The sequence below is a fragment of the Carassius auratus genome, chromosome 38 (assembly GCF_003368295.1).
Source record: "Carassius auratus strain Wakin chromosome 38, ASM336829v1, whole genome shotgun sequence".
In the NCBI taxonomy this organism is placed as follows: domain Eukaryota; kingdom Metazoa; phylum Chordata; class Actinopteri; order Cypriniformes; family Cyprinidae; genus Carassius; species Carassius auratus.
Genome location: NC_039280.1, coordinates 8,707,621 through 8,723,283, shown reverse-complemented (window position 1 = coordinate 8,723,283; position 15,663 = coordinate 8,707,621). Strand labels below are relative to the sequence as shown.

At 36.3% G+C, this 15,663-nt stretch overlaps 1 protein-coding gene across 1 annotated transcript in view; it reads right to left on the bottom strand.

Moving 5' to 3' along the window:
- The window catches only part of LOC113057479 (stromal membrane-associated protein 1-like), a gene marked incomplete at its 3' end in the record, with an annotated part of 67,598 nt that overhangs the window by 38,600 nt on the left and 13,335 nt on the right, over nucleotides 1-15,663 (bottom strand). The window contains exons 5-6 of the mRNA XM_026224907.1: nucleotides 12,673-12,744; nucleotides 8,651-8,731 (exon numbers count right to left, since the gene is read on the bottom strand). Coding sequence (XP_026080692.1) covers nucleotides 8,651-8,731; nucleotides 12,673-12,744 — 153 coding nt within the window. The remainder of the gene's footprint in view (nucleotides 1-8,650; nucleotides 8,732-12,672; nucleotides 12,745-15,663) is intronic.

The window sequence follows — 15,663 nt, the reverse complement described above, 5'->3', positions numbered from 1 at the left end:
AAATGTGCTGTAAACAGGAAGTGGAAGTTTCACCATTATTAGCTAGTAAATAAGACTCACTTTCCAAAACCCTGGCCTACTGTTATACAGCTGAGAGCACTCTAATAGAGAAGGAGAGCAGCAACATGTCCTCCCTGTGACAATCAATGGCAGCAAAACGCTCTTCTCCCATGACAACATCGAAAATTACTGAAAGACAGAAAGAGTCTTGGTCTACAGATAAATTAAATAAATGTTTATATAAACCTAAATATATAAATAAAATATCAAATTAAATAAAAAAATAATAAAAATAAAGAAGGATTAATCAGAACGTCAAATAAAATAAATTAAAATATAAAACAAAAACTATATAAAGAAACGCTTTGTGTCCTTGTTACATGTACTAAATTACGCATAATTACATGCAATCAAGTAAATGTCATTAATTAACATTAAGCAGTACTTAAATATTAGTGCTGGGCAATGATTAATGTGATTAATCGGATCCAAAATAAAAGTTTGTTTATTTTTCTTAAATGTATACATGCATATATATACACACACACACACACAGTGCACACACAAACTTTCATTTTGGATGTGATTAATCACAATTAACCATTGCCCAGCACTATTAACTATATGACTACATTGCAACAAGGGCAATTAAAAATAGTATAACCAACAAATACACTAAAACATGTATTCCTTACTGTATTATGTATAGCATGTAGTGCCGTCTGCTGTTCAAAACTAAGCTCAGAATCGATTCAAGAATCGCAATGCATTCGTAAAATCTCAGAATCGAATCGCACATTTCATACTTTTCCAAAGATTAGCCAGCTTTCAACTTCTTCAACTGCTGTAGAATCCATTAAAAATGCATGTCCAGTGTGTTCGCATACATAGCTTAGCCTATATGCATTCATATATTATACACAAATGTCCACTACAAGCCAGTACATTTTGATTTGTAACTTTTCTTCAGCAATGACAAGATCCTGTGAAGGCATGACTCCTCTGTTCACAGCCAGACAGACTCACATTCATTCATTCATGAGCAGCATGTCATAATAACAAGCCATTAAACATTGATCCTACATTAGCTCTATTCCAGAGAGTGTTATAGACCATCTGCTGTTGACTTCAGTCCATACAAGGGACCGTTATAGGGACCGTTATGTCTAAAAAGCAGAAGAATAGTACACAGCTGATTACAGCTTCAAATGCTACTTATCTTGCATATACAACAACTAGACTTTTGCTGATTCTCTATAATATTTTGATCCTTAAACTTGGCTCTGGTACATTGAATTTTAACCTATCAAATGAAGTCTGTTTGCTTAGAAAACAATTTAACACACCTCATCTCAACAAGCCCCATGATGTAAGGTATCACTCATAACTCTGTGTTGAGCTACAGTTTAATCATCTGAGTTAGGAGTTTGTCTGAATCCCAAGTCACAATGTGTGAACAACAGTAATTCTTGTCTTAGCAGACAACACTAATAATACATAAAGACTTCCATATCTGAGGAGATCGAGATGGTGTAGTATATCTGTGTTATTGAACAAAAACAAAAGAGACCGTTTCAGTCGCTGAGGATCTGGAAGCAACAAGCAATAAGTAGACTAGGGTTGCACTTACTAAGATAAGATAATGTGCTATTTTTATTGTTTTTGTTATTTAGCACAGTTTGGCAGTTCACACAGTGTAAACAGAAGGATTTTTTAAAGCATTAAAACATAAGAACCATTAAATTACTTTAATGGATTTAGAGAATTTGATACTAACTACTTAACCACTTAAACCTGTAATTTGCATTACTGTTCAAAAGTTTGGTGTCAATCATATTTGTAGAACTTTTAAAAGAAGTCGCTTATACTCACCAAGACTGCACCTGATCAAAAATACAGTTAAAAAAAAAAAATTGGTAAATACAAACAATTTATTTTGAATATATTTTTAAATGTGTAAAAAGAGAAAAAGAAAACATTTTATCAGCCGTTACTTCAGCTTTTAATAGAACACGATCCTTCAGAAATCATTGTAATATACTGATTTGGGGCTTAAGAAACATTGGAGTGTTAACTGTGCTACATTGTTTTCTTTTATTATAAATTATTTTTTTTTTTAACATTTCAAACTGTCTTTGCTAAATAAAAGTATTCATTTCATCTTACTGAACAACAGTATATTCCAAATAATATATTACAAATCACATCCAGATAGATTGTTAACAAAAGAAAAGCATTTTAATCTTAAATGACATTTACAATAAGATTTGCTACTGGTACAATACCATTAAAAAAAATACAAATAAAAAAAATAAGTGAATGTTACAAACATGGAGACTCATAACAAATTAACAAAATTATCAATTCACAATTATTAATTATAAAAAAAAAAATTAAAAAATCAATCAATCAATCGACCGAGGCTGTTCATCTGTTGCCATCGATACTGAGGTACTAAAGGCTGGTATTGTACCAAAGTATTGGCATCAATCCAATCCTACAGCAGACAGATGGAGCTTCCACTACAGCCAACTGAATTTACTTCGTTCTACATCATCTCAGCCTGGCAAGCACACAAACCTCTCTGAATGGTTTTATGCTGCTAAACAAACTATCATACACAGCAAAAGTTGTTCACCTTCCTCTCACATGGACAGTATGTTTTCTGAAGGCTGTTGTGTGTGTCAGAATCACTATAAATTCCACCATTGTGTCGATCATGAAGTCACACTGTCATGTTAATCAGCGTATACACTGACCTGAGGCCAGGGCTGGTCTCTGGTTTTTCCTTTCCTAAAACACACACATGGCTCTGGTGATCTCAACATGTGACTCGCAGACTTTGGATCAGCAGAGATCATGCTGGAGCATGACAGAAGCAACACAGTCTCACTCACACACACACACACGAGCTGTCGTGGAGGTTCAGAAGAGGCTATGAATATCATTGTAAGGTCCTCGCTTGGCTGATTTTAACATAAGCCAGCAAGCGCCTTTGATGGCAAAGGAAATATGTATAGAGATTAACTCACAACGACAGACAAATGAAGGTTGTTGAAGAGGGGAAAAAAAACAGTTCCCCGCAGGAGTGCTTTAAGAGATGCGGATGGCATCTCATTCAGCCATTCAGAGATGACCAAATTAAGGAGTGATAGATAGCTAGCAGTGGAATGATGTTTGCCATCAACACAAGAAAAGAGAAAAATCAGGGCAAGCAGACTCGTCTTACTCTTAAAGGTGCAGTGTGTCATTTCTGCAGCATTAGCAATATCAAAGTTATAGATTTTCAAAATGTTTTTAAACAGGTTTCCAACAAACATGCAAAGGGTAAAAAATAATAATAAAAAAAAAAAACATTTATTTTGCTAAATTAAAAAAGGCTTTTATTTATATTTTATTAAGAAAATATGCTTAGCTATATAATGTACAATTATATAGTGAATTTTAAAATGCAACCAAAATGCTAAATTTAAGTGTTAACTGGTTAGGAGCTTATTTGGGATTTAGTACAATAACAAAAAAATTAAAATAAATTATGTACATATTTAATTTTTATTGTTGTCAAAATAAAACTGATTAAATCTTATGGTTTCTGATGGATCTATACAGAGGAATGAAACTGTGAGAAAAATACTACTTTAACACTTAAATGAGTGTGTGAGACAGACAGACAGACAGATAGAACTTACAATTTGTTTGTAACTTATTTCGGCTTTAGATGGTCTTTTGGGGGGGTTGGGACATTAGAAAACCTCGGGCCTAAGGTATCAGTATTGATGCAGCATGAGACTTTGGTACCTCGGTTTCAAACCAAACTGTTCATATTGGTTTGTTACAGCAGACAGATGGACTATCTTCTACAGCCAACTGAATGCATTTTGTTCTACATCAGTGCGGTGGTTTTGTGTGTGTGGATGAGCACACATGAGCTGTCACGTATGGCCACAGGCACCAGCCCCAAAGGCATAAAGGTGCTGAACTGTTAGGATCTCTTCCTCCATTCCTTCATTTTTCACTCTTTTCCCTTCATCTCATCCCGGTCTCTCTGGGAACAGCGCGTGACAGAAGGTGACCATGCAGTGCTAACTCTGGCTCTCTTAAAGCTTAGTCGTCTTTCTGGAGTTACAAAGACCGTGAATATTCTTGACTCAGTGGAGCAGAAAATGGAGAGATTGCAGCTGGACTTTCAAAGGCCACTGCATTTTTTAATCTTCTCCACTGTGACCAACAATTCAAACCTCAACTGTACAACCACACATAGTTGAGACAGAAATGTCAAGAACATGGGGTAGTGGACTATTGGTACGTGAGCCAAAAAAGAGGTGCACCTTGTTCTGAAAGCAAGGAAGATGTAATGTTAAAGGTAAATAACAAAATGCAACTAATCATGTAATGGCATATAGACAGGATAAACAACTATTAAAAAAGGAAGATAAATGCTAGCCATATCCATAACTGACTTTAAAGGCTGTACATCTAAACAAACTCTTCAGTATTTTGGTATAGTTTATCGGTCACTGTAATATGATTAATAACAATACAATACATTGCCTAATTTTTGTTCTGTGTGTTAGTGTGTTGGGAAAAACACACATCTGTTAATCGCATTTACAAATGATGACACTTTTAGGACACTAATATTTCTGTTTCTACTTCAGATTGGATAAGTCGCATTAAAAAAAGTTAAATAAAAAGACATCTGTGAACACATTCTACATTAATGTGCAGAGTTGCAATAAGTTTTTGGCAAACAAACAGCCTACAGTTAATGTAAACTATGTTACTAAATGGAAGAATTATTTATTCTGATTATTATTAATAATATATGGAACAGGTTTTCGAATATGTAATACTGCTGTTATTGCCATTTTATAAAATCAGTAGTTCCACAATGCTGACTACTTTTACCAATGACTTTGGTTTCTTCATTCAGGAAGGAGAAAAAAACAATGCACTTTTTAGGTACAACAGGGCTTTAATGAAGTAAATATTTATGAACACATTAAGCACTTTAAATTACATAAATTAAAAACAATGGACAAATAAAACTACTGATTTAAAGTTTTTGATTATAAACAATATATTTCACAATATAACAGTTGTTGGGCGCAATAAAGTTTTTTTTTTTTTACTGTGATTTGCTCATTGTGATTCTTTGATTAGTGGAGTTTTTCATCATGAATACCTCTTCTTACATGATTATTTAAAATTAAATAGATAATGAATGCTGATGGCTTCAAAAAAAAAAAAAAAGCATCAATTAACAACCTTGTAAGCTCACAATAGGTTTGACTTTGAATTCAGTTCCTTCATGGAGAAAATGAAAGGGACACATACGGAACCTTGCTGCACACCATACTAAAACCATCTTGAAAATGCGATTTTAAAATCTTCTCTTAAAGCACCTCTGATACAGTTATTTAGTCATTTCATTTTGAGCATTCTACCATGAGTGTTACATTTTCAACGTGGCAAGTCAAACTAAAAATTACCAAAAACTGTTCATCTTTAGATTCACACCAATACCAGAATATTTAAGACAACCAGTTAACTAATCATTCAGGCAACCTATCAACTAGTTTTGCATGTAAAATCCTGAAGCAAAGCTAGTTGAGAATCACTTGTGCAGGACAACAGAGCATGAAGAATAAAAAGCTATGCAGAGAGTAAAAGAATAACAGAAAATCTGAGACACCACTGAAGAAAAAATGTAGCATGGTGCCCTCTCCGTGACTCCTTCTCCACTCTCACTCAGGGCCACCCAATCTCGTCCTCTTGCCTGTCAATCAAATACCTCCATTGTGCTCTCTGACAGCTAGATGACAATAATACACATTCCCACACGCAGCAAACTCTCTTTTCTCTCACACACGACACACGGCAATTGTGAATGCCTTTTTTTCTGTGCTACGATCCCAGATGACCCCAAACTGTGCTTCAGGGGGAGAGGAAGGTGTGTGTGACTGCGTGTGGTTATGAAGTGTAGCCTGAAGTAAAGCAAGGTGTCTGAAGTGAGCGGTTGGTTACACAAGTACAAATGTAAGATGCCTGTTCAGGGCTTTTTTCCTTGTGCTTCAGAGTTGTGAATGTGCAATGTCGACTAGGCGCAAAATTTTAATTATTGCTGCTGTGGCTATTTCAGCACATCTAAGTGTTTGCTTGTTTGCTCAACATCTCTGCAGTACAGAGAGATGAAGTCAAGCCTGCAATATCTGTTACCCTACGTGTCCACTGGCGCGGAAGAAACCCGCTCGATACCACTCAAAGCACTAGAGATCAGATGCTCTGGGGGTTTGTCAGTAAAATGAACAGCAGTGTGGCTGTTTCTGTGTGGACTATGATTGCGTTCAATGCATGCTCAATAAAGTCATCGTATATGTGCTAGATTACAGCTGAAATAATGCCAATTTTCTGTATGGTGTTCATCTAATACAGGTTTTGATTTAGTTGTGGTATTCAGTACGAAATAAAGTCAAAAATCACAAAATCTACACAGATTTGCCAAAAGAATGATTTTAAAAATGATTTTAAAAACAACAACAAAGTTCACAAAAATATTAGCATTATGGATTATATATTAATAAAAAGTAACATTAATATTAACGTTCAACATTGATAATGATTTTTGAGCAGCTCTTACATCAAAGCAATAATTTTAAAATATATTAATAGAGAAAACTGTTATTTTAAATACCTTGATAACTTTTCACATTATGACCATTTTTACTGCATTATGATTGAAGTTTAGTAAGCATAGGAGTCTTCTTTCAAAAACCATGCAACTAACCTGTCCAACCTCAAAAAGTAAACTGATCCAGATGTTTAGTTAATAAAATCATGATTAATCTCCTCTTTTTTGAAAGAAACTATAATAATCTGAAATTCCCAGCCCTACAACATCAGTGTAACAAATTGACCACATTCTACCCACAATGAAAATGTGCTAAGTGAATTTAGAATCTGAATTATATAATAATAATGATAGTAACAGAATCCACCAGAAATGTGCCTGTATCATTCTTATTTGCATAAAGTTTCTCAACTATCTGACATTCGGACCACCATCCAAACACAATCTCCCATGAGGTTTTTAAATTAAGATGAACTTAGAGATTCTAATTTTCTGCAAAGAGTATGTATGAATATGCAAGACAAATTAAATTCCAGTGCTCAGGGTGTTTGATTTCACATGAGAGACAGGACTGGGATCTTCCTTATGGTCACTGAACACTGTCTGGCGTATGTGATTCTCAAAATCTCAGATTTGTTAAAAACACAAGAATTGAAATCAAGAAACAAAACAGCAAAAATATTTGTAAAGAATTTCCCTTATGGTCCAGCAACAGGCACCTGAAGTTCTTCAAACTAGTGTTGGGCGATATGGTCATTTTTCAAATCATCATATCGTCATCCCGTCTGATCGACAGTACACGGTATTATCGTGCATGGGTGGAGCAAGAGAGAGACTCTTTGTTCTTGTCATAGCATAACTATTTGTTGTTTTAAACTGCGCAGGTGCGCGAAAGAGAACCTATGGAATCACAAATAATCAAAAAAATATGCTTTCAAACATACTGATAAAAGTGTATTTAAAAGAGCTAGTTTATATATAGTCGGACGTAACTGTCATATCGCGCGTCCTGTGACAAATCTGCCGCATCTGCGCATGGAAGTTATCAGTCTAAATGATCTGCAAAATCAGTCAACGGTGAAAATCAATAGTCGATTTCATTTAAAGTCCAGCAGTTTAACACTAATATTGGACATAAACGAATATGTTAAATATAAAGTATTCAAAACAGGTAAGTTGATATATTTGGAGTAAAGCTGAACTGAACTGATGCATCATTCATACAGTGCTCCGGACCGCGCGTTTGTGGATGGAGACTTTGTAACAGCCAAAACTATGTATTTTGCATGCATCACATCATAGTGCGGTGTGCGTGAAAATAATAAGGCGGCAGAGCAAACTTATCATCCATAGTGGTTCTCACGTAGACCTTCTACGTCATCACCACAAATATGTGCGTTACAAAATAAGTGATCAGTCTTTAAGAGAAGGACTATGTGAGAATCACAATGTATGATAAGTTCGCTCTGCCACCTTGTTATTATTTTGTCTTTGTTTGTAACGCCAAGAAAGAGTTAATCTCTCATGAATGAGATTGCGTTGTCGTGTACCAGCCATTAAATATGTGGGATACCAACTCCTCGTTTTCTATCGCTTTCATTTCATGGATTTAACTTAAATTGACTCGGATTTAAGTTATCCGAGTCAAATCGTTACAACTTGTTTAGCGACAGGCTCTAATCCTCTTTTGCGCATTCGCGTACTGTGTGTGTGTGTGAGAGTGTGTGAAATTGCTGGGCAGTTTGATAGCCGAATTATAATAGGCCGCCTAATAAAAATAAAAATAATAGTTATTATTATAATCTAATACATTAATAGAAGAATGAGTCTAATGTCATCTTGATTATTGACAGAGAAATCTGCTTATGTCGATATCTCTGACTATCGTCGATACACGATACTATTGTCTATCTGCACAACCCTACTCCAAACAGAATGTCTTCAACTGATTCATAAACATAGCAATCATTAAAAAGGGTAATATCTCCAGTCTATTTGGTCAGTAATGAGGTCAATTACCTTCTCAAAAACTGCTGGCTTGTTCCCTTTATCAGTGTCTTTTTCCCTCTTCTTCTCCTCCTTTTTCTTCTCTCTCTCCTTCTGTGTCAGAATAAGGAAAATAAGATTATGAAAAAAAAAACACACTTAAGAGTTAGCACACACACAAGAAATTGAAGAATGTTGAGTCAGCTACAAGTCTGAGGTGTCTTTAGGGCACAAGGCTTGCAGTTTTGCCGTGAGACCTGTACTTTGACAGCTTAAATATGGCTACCACAGCTTAAAACACACACACACACACACACACACACACACACACACACACACACACACACACACAAATGCACTACATATAGGTTTCTTCAACTATGGGTACACTGCAGAAGAATTCTGTCAAGAATTCATTTTCTTTTTCTTTTTTCTTTAAGATTAAGAGGGTAATATAGAACATGCCTATTGTTGAAAAAAACACACACATACAGTTTTGCAAAGGCCTTTAAAGGGCACCTATTATGCAAAACCCACTTTCACATGGTGTTTGGACATAAATGTGTGTTGCCAGTGTGTGAACAAAACCACCCAACAGTAATAAAAATTCACCCACACTCATTTAAAAATTTCCATTAAACCAAATCAGTCTCACTAGTCCTGCCATTTAGATTTTCTAAGCAATGTGACATCACATTGCATAGGGCCGGGTGACGGCGGCTGATTGAGAGCCCTGCATTTTCATAGTTTCCTCCCTCAGCAGTTGTACGCTGTCCTTCATTGTCTCTGCTCTCGAGCAGCTGTAATGTCAACAATTTCTCGTACGTAATCCCGGTGTTGTGTTTGGATATAAGACTGAACATAGAGTTTGCATTTTCTCCCAACATCTGAGCCACTGAAGATGCAATGGATTACTTCTATCTTTCAAGCAGGGTATATAAAGGAATAAAGGAGTTAAACTGAACACCTTTTAAGACTTTAAGACTCTTTCCATACATTAAGACCTCATTGCCACTCCAAGTTTCAAATCAGTGACACTAACTTATATTTACTACTATATATTGATTGTAACAAAGCACAGCTAAACAGACTTATTTTGAGACAACTCCTTATCAATACAACACAATTCAGAAAGGGGGAACGAAGCACAAGGAATTAATTGAGTGGCTAAGCAATGCAAACCAAGAAACAAGAATTAGGCCAATAAACAAAACATCTGACAAAACTCTGAGTAGGAAAAATAAAGCTCTCAGAGCTAAATGGGGAATGAGTTCACACAGTATATTCAAAATATGTATTTGTAACATCAACTCTTATAACGGTCTTCAAACCATAGCCATTTTGTGGAACACTTCTCATGACAAACATCTCGACTGTCCTGTAATTACGGATTGCTTGATTTGATGCAGACTTAGTAATACAATCAGCTCTGAATGATCATGGAAGGTAAAAGAATGATCACAAAAGGAAAGCAATTACCATGTCCCAAATATAAAAATTTCATTTCCATTCCTAAAACACATATTTTACAGTCACAGACACTTTAATGCACATGTATCATTAACACAGCTCAAATGCTTCCTACTAGTGTGGCCCAAAACATTTAGCATAGATTTATTACAGGTAGAATGCAAAATGTTTCAGTGCAAGCATGTCAACCAAATGTAATTTATGCAACATTTAAAACCTTTAACCCACTGGGGAAAATCGTCCCATGGCAACGATTTAAAAGCAGCCCAGTTTCATGGTAAAAAAACAACAACAACAACCCTGCATCTAAAATGTGCTTGAACGCTAAACTGAGACTGTGAGCGCTCCTTTAAAGGAATTTGAACACTGACATACTGACAATGGCATCCTGATGCGCGAAAATTATATACAATATTAAAATGTTTGCCCTGTGGACACCCTGGCATGGTAATGCACCTCAGAATCGACCTAAATAAGTTTTGCCAACAAATTTAACTCACCCCGCTATTGGGTTAATAACTTAGTACTCAGAAGCTAGATTGTTAACTGTTTTATTGAAAGAACTGGCAATGAATAGAAAATAACTCGGGCTGGCACCGCTTGGCACAACTGCTATTGTTCTGTAGCATATGCAGCTAAATTATCTAAGATAAATTGGAAGTTTATTCTTCAACCAATCTGCGAGCTTGAATAGTGGAAGCATAGTTACAGTTTAATATTTAGTTTTTGTTATTTAATTATATGAAATAATGTTAATATGTTATGACTTAGACATTTTTACATATATTAACAATATTATTAGTTATTTGAATAGTAATTGGTGGCCCACGGGTTGAAAATCACTGATGTATAGATTTCATTAATAATCACTACTATAAAGATGATAACTATAAAGATGTTTTTAGCATTTCATTCTATAACCTACTTGTTTTACATTGTGTATTAGTGTTAAAATACAACTGTTTTTGACAACGTTGATAATGTTTCTGACAGATAATATCATAATTTTTTTTTCCCATTAGCCTTACCGAAAGTGCCCACCTGCGCCCTCACTCAAGACTTGTCCACCCCTGCAGCATCTTGCTGTAATCATTTTCATACCACGGACGACAGGCAATAAACATTCTTACAAACGATCTAAACTTGATTATACATGCAGGCATTCATATGAGGAGGTTTAAACAGCAAATGAGTCATTCAGAAAACAAATTTGATTTTTGAACATGAACAATTTACCAAGGTCCGGACCTCAGTGACCTCATAGCTGGCTACGGGCCTGGTGCTACACCCTATTCAGGACACAGGACAGGAATATGCAGCTCATTTGCATTTAAAGTGATACAAACCGAAACAGCTCTCTTTTAGACACACCTCAAAAATGGCATTTTCCAGACATTATATTAAATGATCTGGGGGGCATTTTGTGCTAAAACTTTGCACATTCTGGGGACACCCATGACCAATATTGCATCTTGTAAAAAGGGGCATGATAGGTGCCCTTTAACAAAGTGGAACATTTAAAACTCCCATCACTATGGCAAAGCCAAACAAATGCATCATAAAGGACTGGCCTTGATATCGAGCAATCAGTTCTCCTTTTCTCTCAGCGCAAATCAATTCCTACTGCAAAAACGCTGAGCAAGAGGCTGGTTCAGGTGTGGGAGTGAGGGATCAGAGTGTGTTTTCTGCAGTGGTGGTGGGGTGTCTGACTGGCACTATGATTACCAGCAGACGGAACAAATGGAGAACAGGCCTGGAGGAGAGGTGCGGATTGGCCGTTTGGAGCTCTTTATGGGAACATTGATTATTCTATTTCCACTCTGCATGCTGACAGAGCTGTGCTATCGATTCCTTTCCTCAGCAGAGCACAGAGGAAAAAAAGACTCCACACATACACTCAAACACAACCACAACACTTTTCAACGATGAATGTAAACCCATCAGTGTGACTTCTATAGGTTCTCTCTCCTTGCACTTTCTTTGGTTTAAATTAACGTTCTTAAAGGCGGTTTAATAATCTGTTGCCAAAACTGTCAATAGTCAGACAGACATCCATTTTACCAACTTCATTTTACAAACACACTTCAGCTTCAGTCGCATGGACATTTGTGCCGATGCAGAGATTGCATAACACATTATATCACTGAAAATTGATTCAGTGATTGATTAACAGCACACAGAGGTCTGTCCCAATTTCCATACTACTTTGATAGAGATGTGAAAGTGCATTTGGCGTATGTATTAAGACGTGATAAACTACTTCCTCATAAAATCGCATCTTGATTGTGCACAGTAAAGGGGTTAACCTTTTTTCCCTGATCATAGCTAAACAGGGACTAAAGGCCACATAACCCCTATTTTGATTGCATTTCACATTTAATTTTTATAGATGGAAATGTAGCAGCAATGGTATGCAATTTGGACGTGTGGCATATTTTTAACATAATAGGATTTTAAATGGAATCATTCTGAACTAGCATACTATTTAGGAAGGAAAGTATGCAAATTGGGATGCAGCCTAGAGAATGCACAGCACAGCACCAAGCACAGAGCACAGAGCACAGAGAAGCACAGTGCTACAGTACCTCCAGTTTACTTTTCTCAGCTGCTTGCGAAGAAGGGGATGATACTGAGGGCAAAGCAGCATCAGAGGACTTCTGCAGGGGCAGAGGAGAGAAAGAGAGAGAGAGGACGAGAGGGTAAAAGAGAGGAATTGAAATAGAATAAGGAAGAGATAAAGAGGGGGTGTGGAGGAAAAAAGTGGAAGAGAAATCAGAATTAATAGGCTGCAGCGATCACTATACAGTGAATAATTATTCAGCCTGTGGGAAACTGGGAAAAGCAACATTTATATCATGATAAGTTCACACACACACACACACACACACACATATCAAACACTGCAAAAACACAATTTTATAAATCAGTATTCCTGCCGGCTTTTTAGTAAAAAATATTTAAACATTGTTAAAACAAATCCACTTGTGAAGCAAAATTGCTTAAGATAGTAAAACTAGTCTTCAGAGAAAATATCAAGAATTAAGTTTAATTTTTGTTAGCCCATTGGCATTATTTTCTCATGAAAACTGCAGTAAAATTATGCATAAAAAGCAAAACATTTTCTCGCCAAAGGGGTAAGAACTTTTTCAAGATATATATAAATATATATATATATATATATATATATATATATATATATATATATATATATATATATATATATATATATATATATATATATATATATATATAGAAATAACTACTTCTCAAAGGGAATATATCCTGTTTAAAAGGATGCATAGATATTTTAAAAGTAAAAAAAGACAAAAATTGGTTGCAAAAATGTACACATCAGTAAGAGGACCCATGTATCTTGGTTTAGTTGCAATATCGGCAGTCACATCTATCATCAAGGACACATTTGGTGGGTAAAAATAGCCCAGACTTCTCCAGATGTTCCAGACGATATAAGAAGTGAGACCATCTGCCGAATCTGTAGTCAAGAGTTTGTCGATCTGCATGGCCAATGCTGCCTCAAATCAATAGAATTAACTCCCAAGTGTAGACACCGCAAATAACTGCATCAATCAGATGGTGATGTTTGAAAAGCTTGCATATATACACCTTTACATATGTGTAAATAAAAGCTCAGCCAAGTTCAATAGTATGGATTTATATTTTACATTTCATTAAAGTGGTTATATGATGCGATTTACATTTTTCCTCTCTCTTTGGAGTGTTAAATGTTCTTGTTGCATGAAAAAGATCAGTAAAGTTGAAAATACTACAGTCTCAAATCCAAAGAGATATTATTTATCAAAGTTAAGCCTCTGCCACACCCCCTTAAAACGGCTCATTCAAACACACCCCCACATGTCTACGTCACTATTTGAAAATATTTGCATAATGCCGCCCAAATGTTCATGCAAAGAAAAAAGGCATGGTTTCAGTAACCACAGTTAGTGTTGAAGCAGACATGTCAGGGAGATGCTGTATGTATCTAGCTGAAAGCAAAAGCACTTACTGTGCGTTCACACCGCCGGCGTCGAGAGCGTCAAAGTGGCCAGAAGTCATTCATTTTCAATGTAAGCCGGCGTCGAGCAGCGGCAAGGAGCGGCGCGTCTTGGCCGTTGAGATCGTCGAGGAGAGTTGAAATCAAGGCAAGTTTATGGTAATGAGCTATGACGCGGATGGGCAGCAACCAATCGGAACGTAGAAGTCCAACCCCTTGAGAGGATTCCAGAGAACGCAGCTCCGACCATTAGTTCCCAAGCAGAATAAAGGACAGGTTGATTATTGCTGTTTAGCGTTTATATTAATCTATGATGTGTCCCTGTTTGCGTACAGGGACATAAAACATTTATTAAAAGTGATACATGGACCAAGGTGTCTGAGATTGTTCATTTTAAGTAAAGGATCCTAATATCTCGTCCACAACAATATTTAATGAGGTTAACTTATAACGTTACCCTCCTTGTGGTTAGTCTGCACGAGATCAACAAGCTTGTTTGCTTTGCGGCCGCTTTAAATACAAAATAAGCATTCGATCTACGTCAGAGCGTCTGAGCGCTCACAAATCTTTCTGCAGCGTTGGGAGCAGAGCCGGAAGACCGATTTTTGACGCTCTCAACGCCGGAGGTGTGAACGCACAGTTAGGCATTTAGGAATCATTAAGAATACTTACAAAGAACAGCAATGTATTTTATGGACAACCATTTTGCGAACCTAGGAGAGGAGGAACTTTTGACTTTGCTACAACAAACTGGTGCTTCTGAATCAGCTACTGTATGTATGTTTTGTTATTAGGGTATTTGCTGTTGAATGTTTAAATGCGGAGTTGTCAGTCACGCAACTCTGTTCCACTTTCATGGCTTGAACTGACGGTAAAATTAAGGACATTATTAACTGGCTTTACATTTATTTTGAAAGATGAAGCTCGCGATTATGAAAAGGGGATTAACATTTCCGACGAGTGCTTGCCGTGTTCGGCCAATCACAATGCACTGGGTCAGTTGGCCAATCAGAGCAGACTGCGCTTGTCTGAAGGAGGGACTTTGTAGAAAACGATACGTCTGAGAGAGGCGGGGCATACAATAATGTACAGTATTTGAAAAACAATATGTTTTTTGAACATTAAAAAGCATGTCAACATATTCGGTTACAACGAAAAAAGCATCATATGACCCCTTTAAGAATTTTATTATTGGAGGGTAGAAGGGCATCGTTTGTGATATGACAAAACACCTAAAGAGGTTTAAAATACTGCTTGCATAAAGGACTGCACAACTATGATGAAAAAAAATTCTTTTTATTTTGAAAAGCTATTGTGATTTGAACAGGGATATGAAAACCATTCAAAATCCCATATTGCCGCAGTCTAGTTATCAAAGCAAAAAAGAACAAAAAGGCATAGCAGCTGATGTTCAACAAGGTGTGTGAGAGCTGCAAGCTAACAAGTGATGCCTTTTGACTCATAATTAAGTCATGTTTTGAGTCCACTTTAGTGTTTTATTGATTGCAACAGCAGCTTCAGTGTGCAATCCTGAAGATGGAATGCTGAAAATACAGTTCCTCTC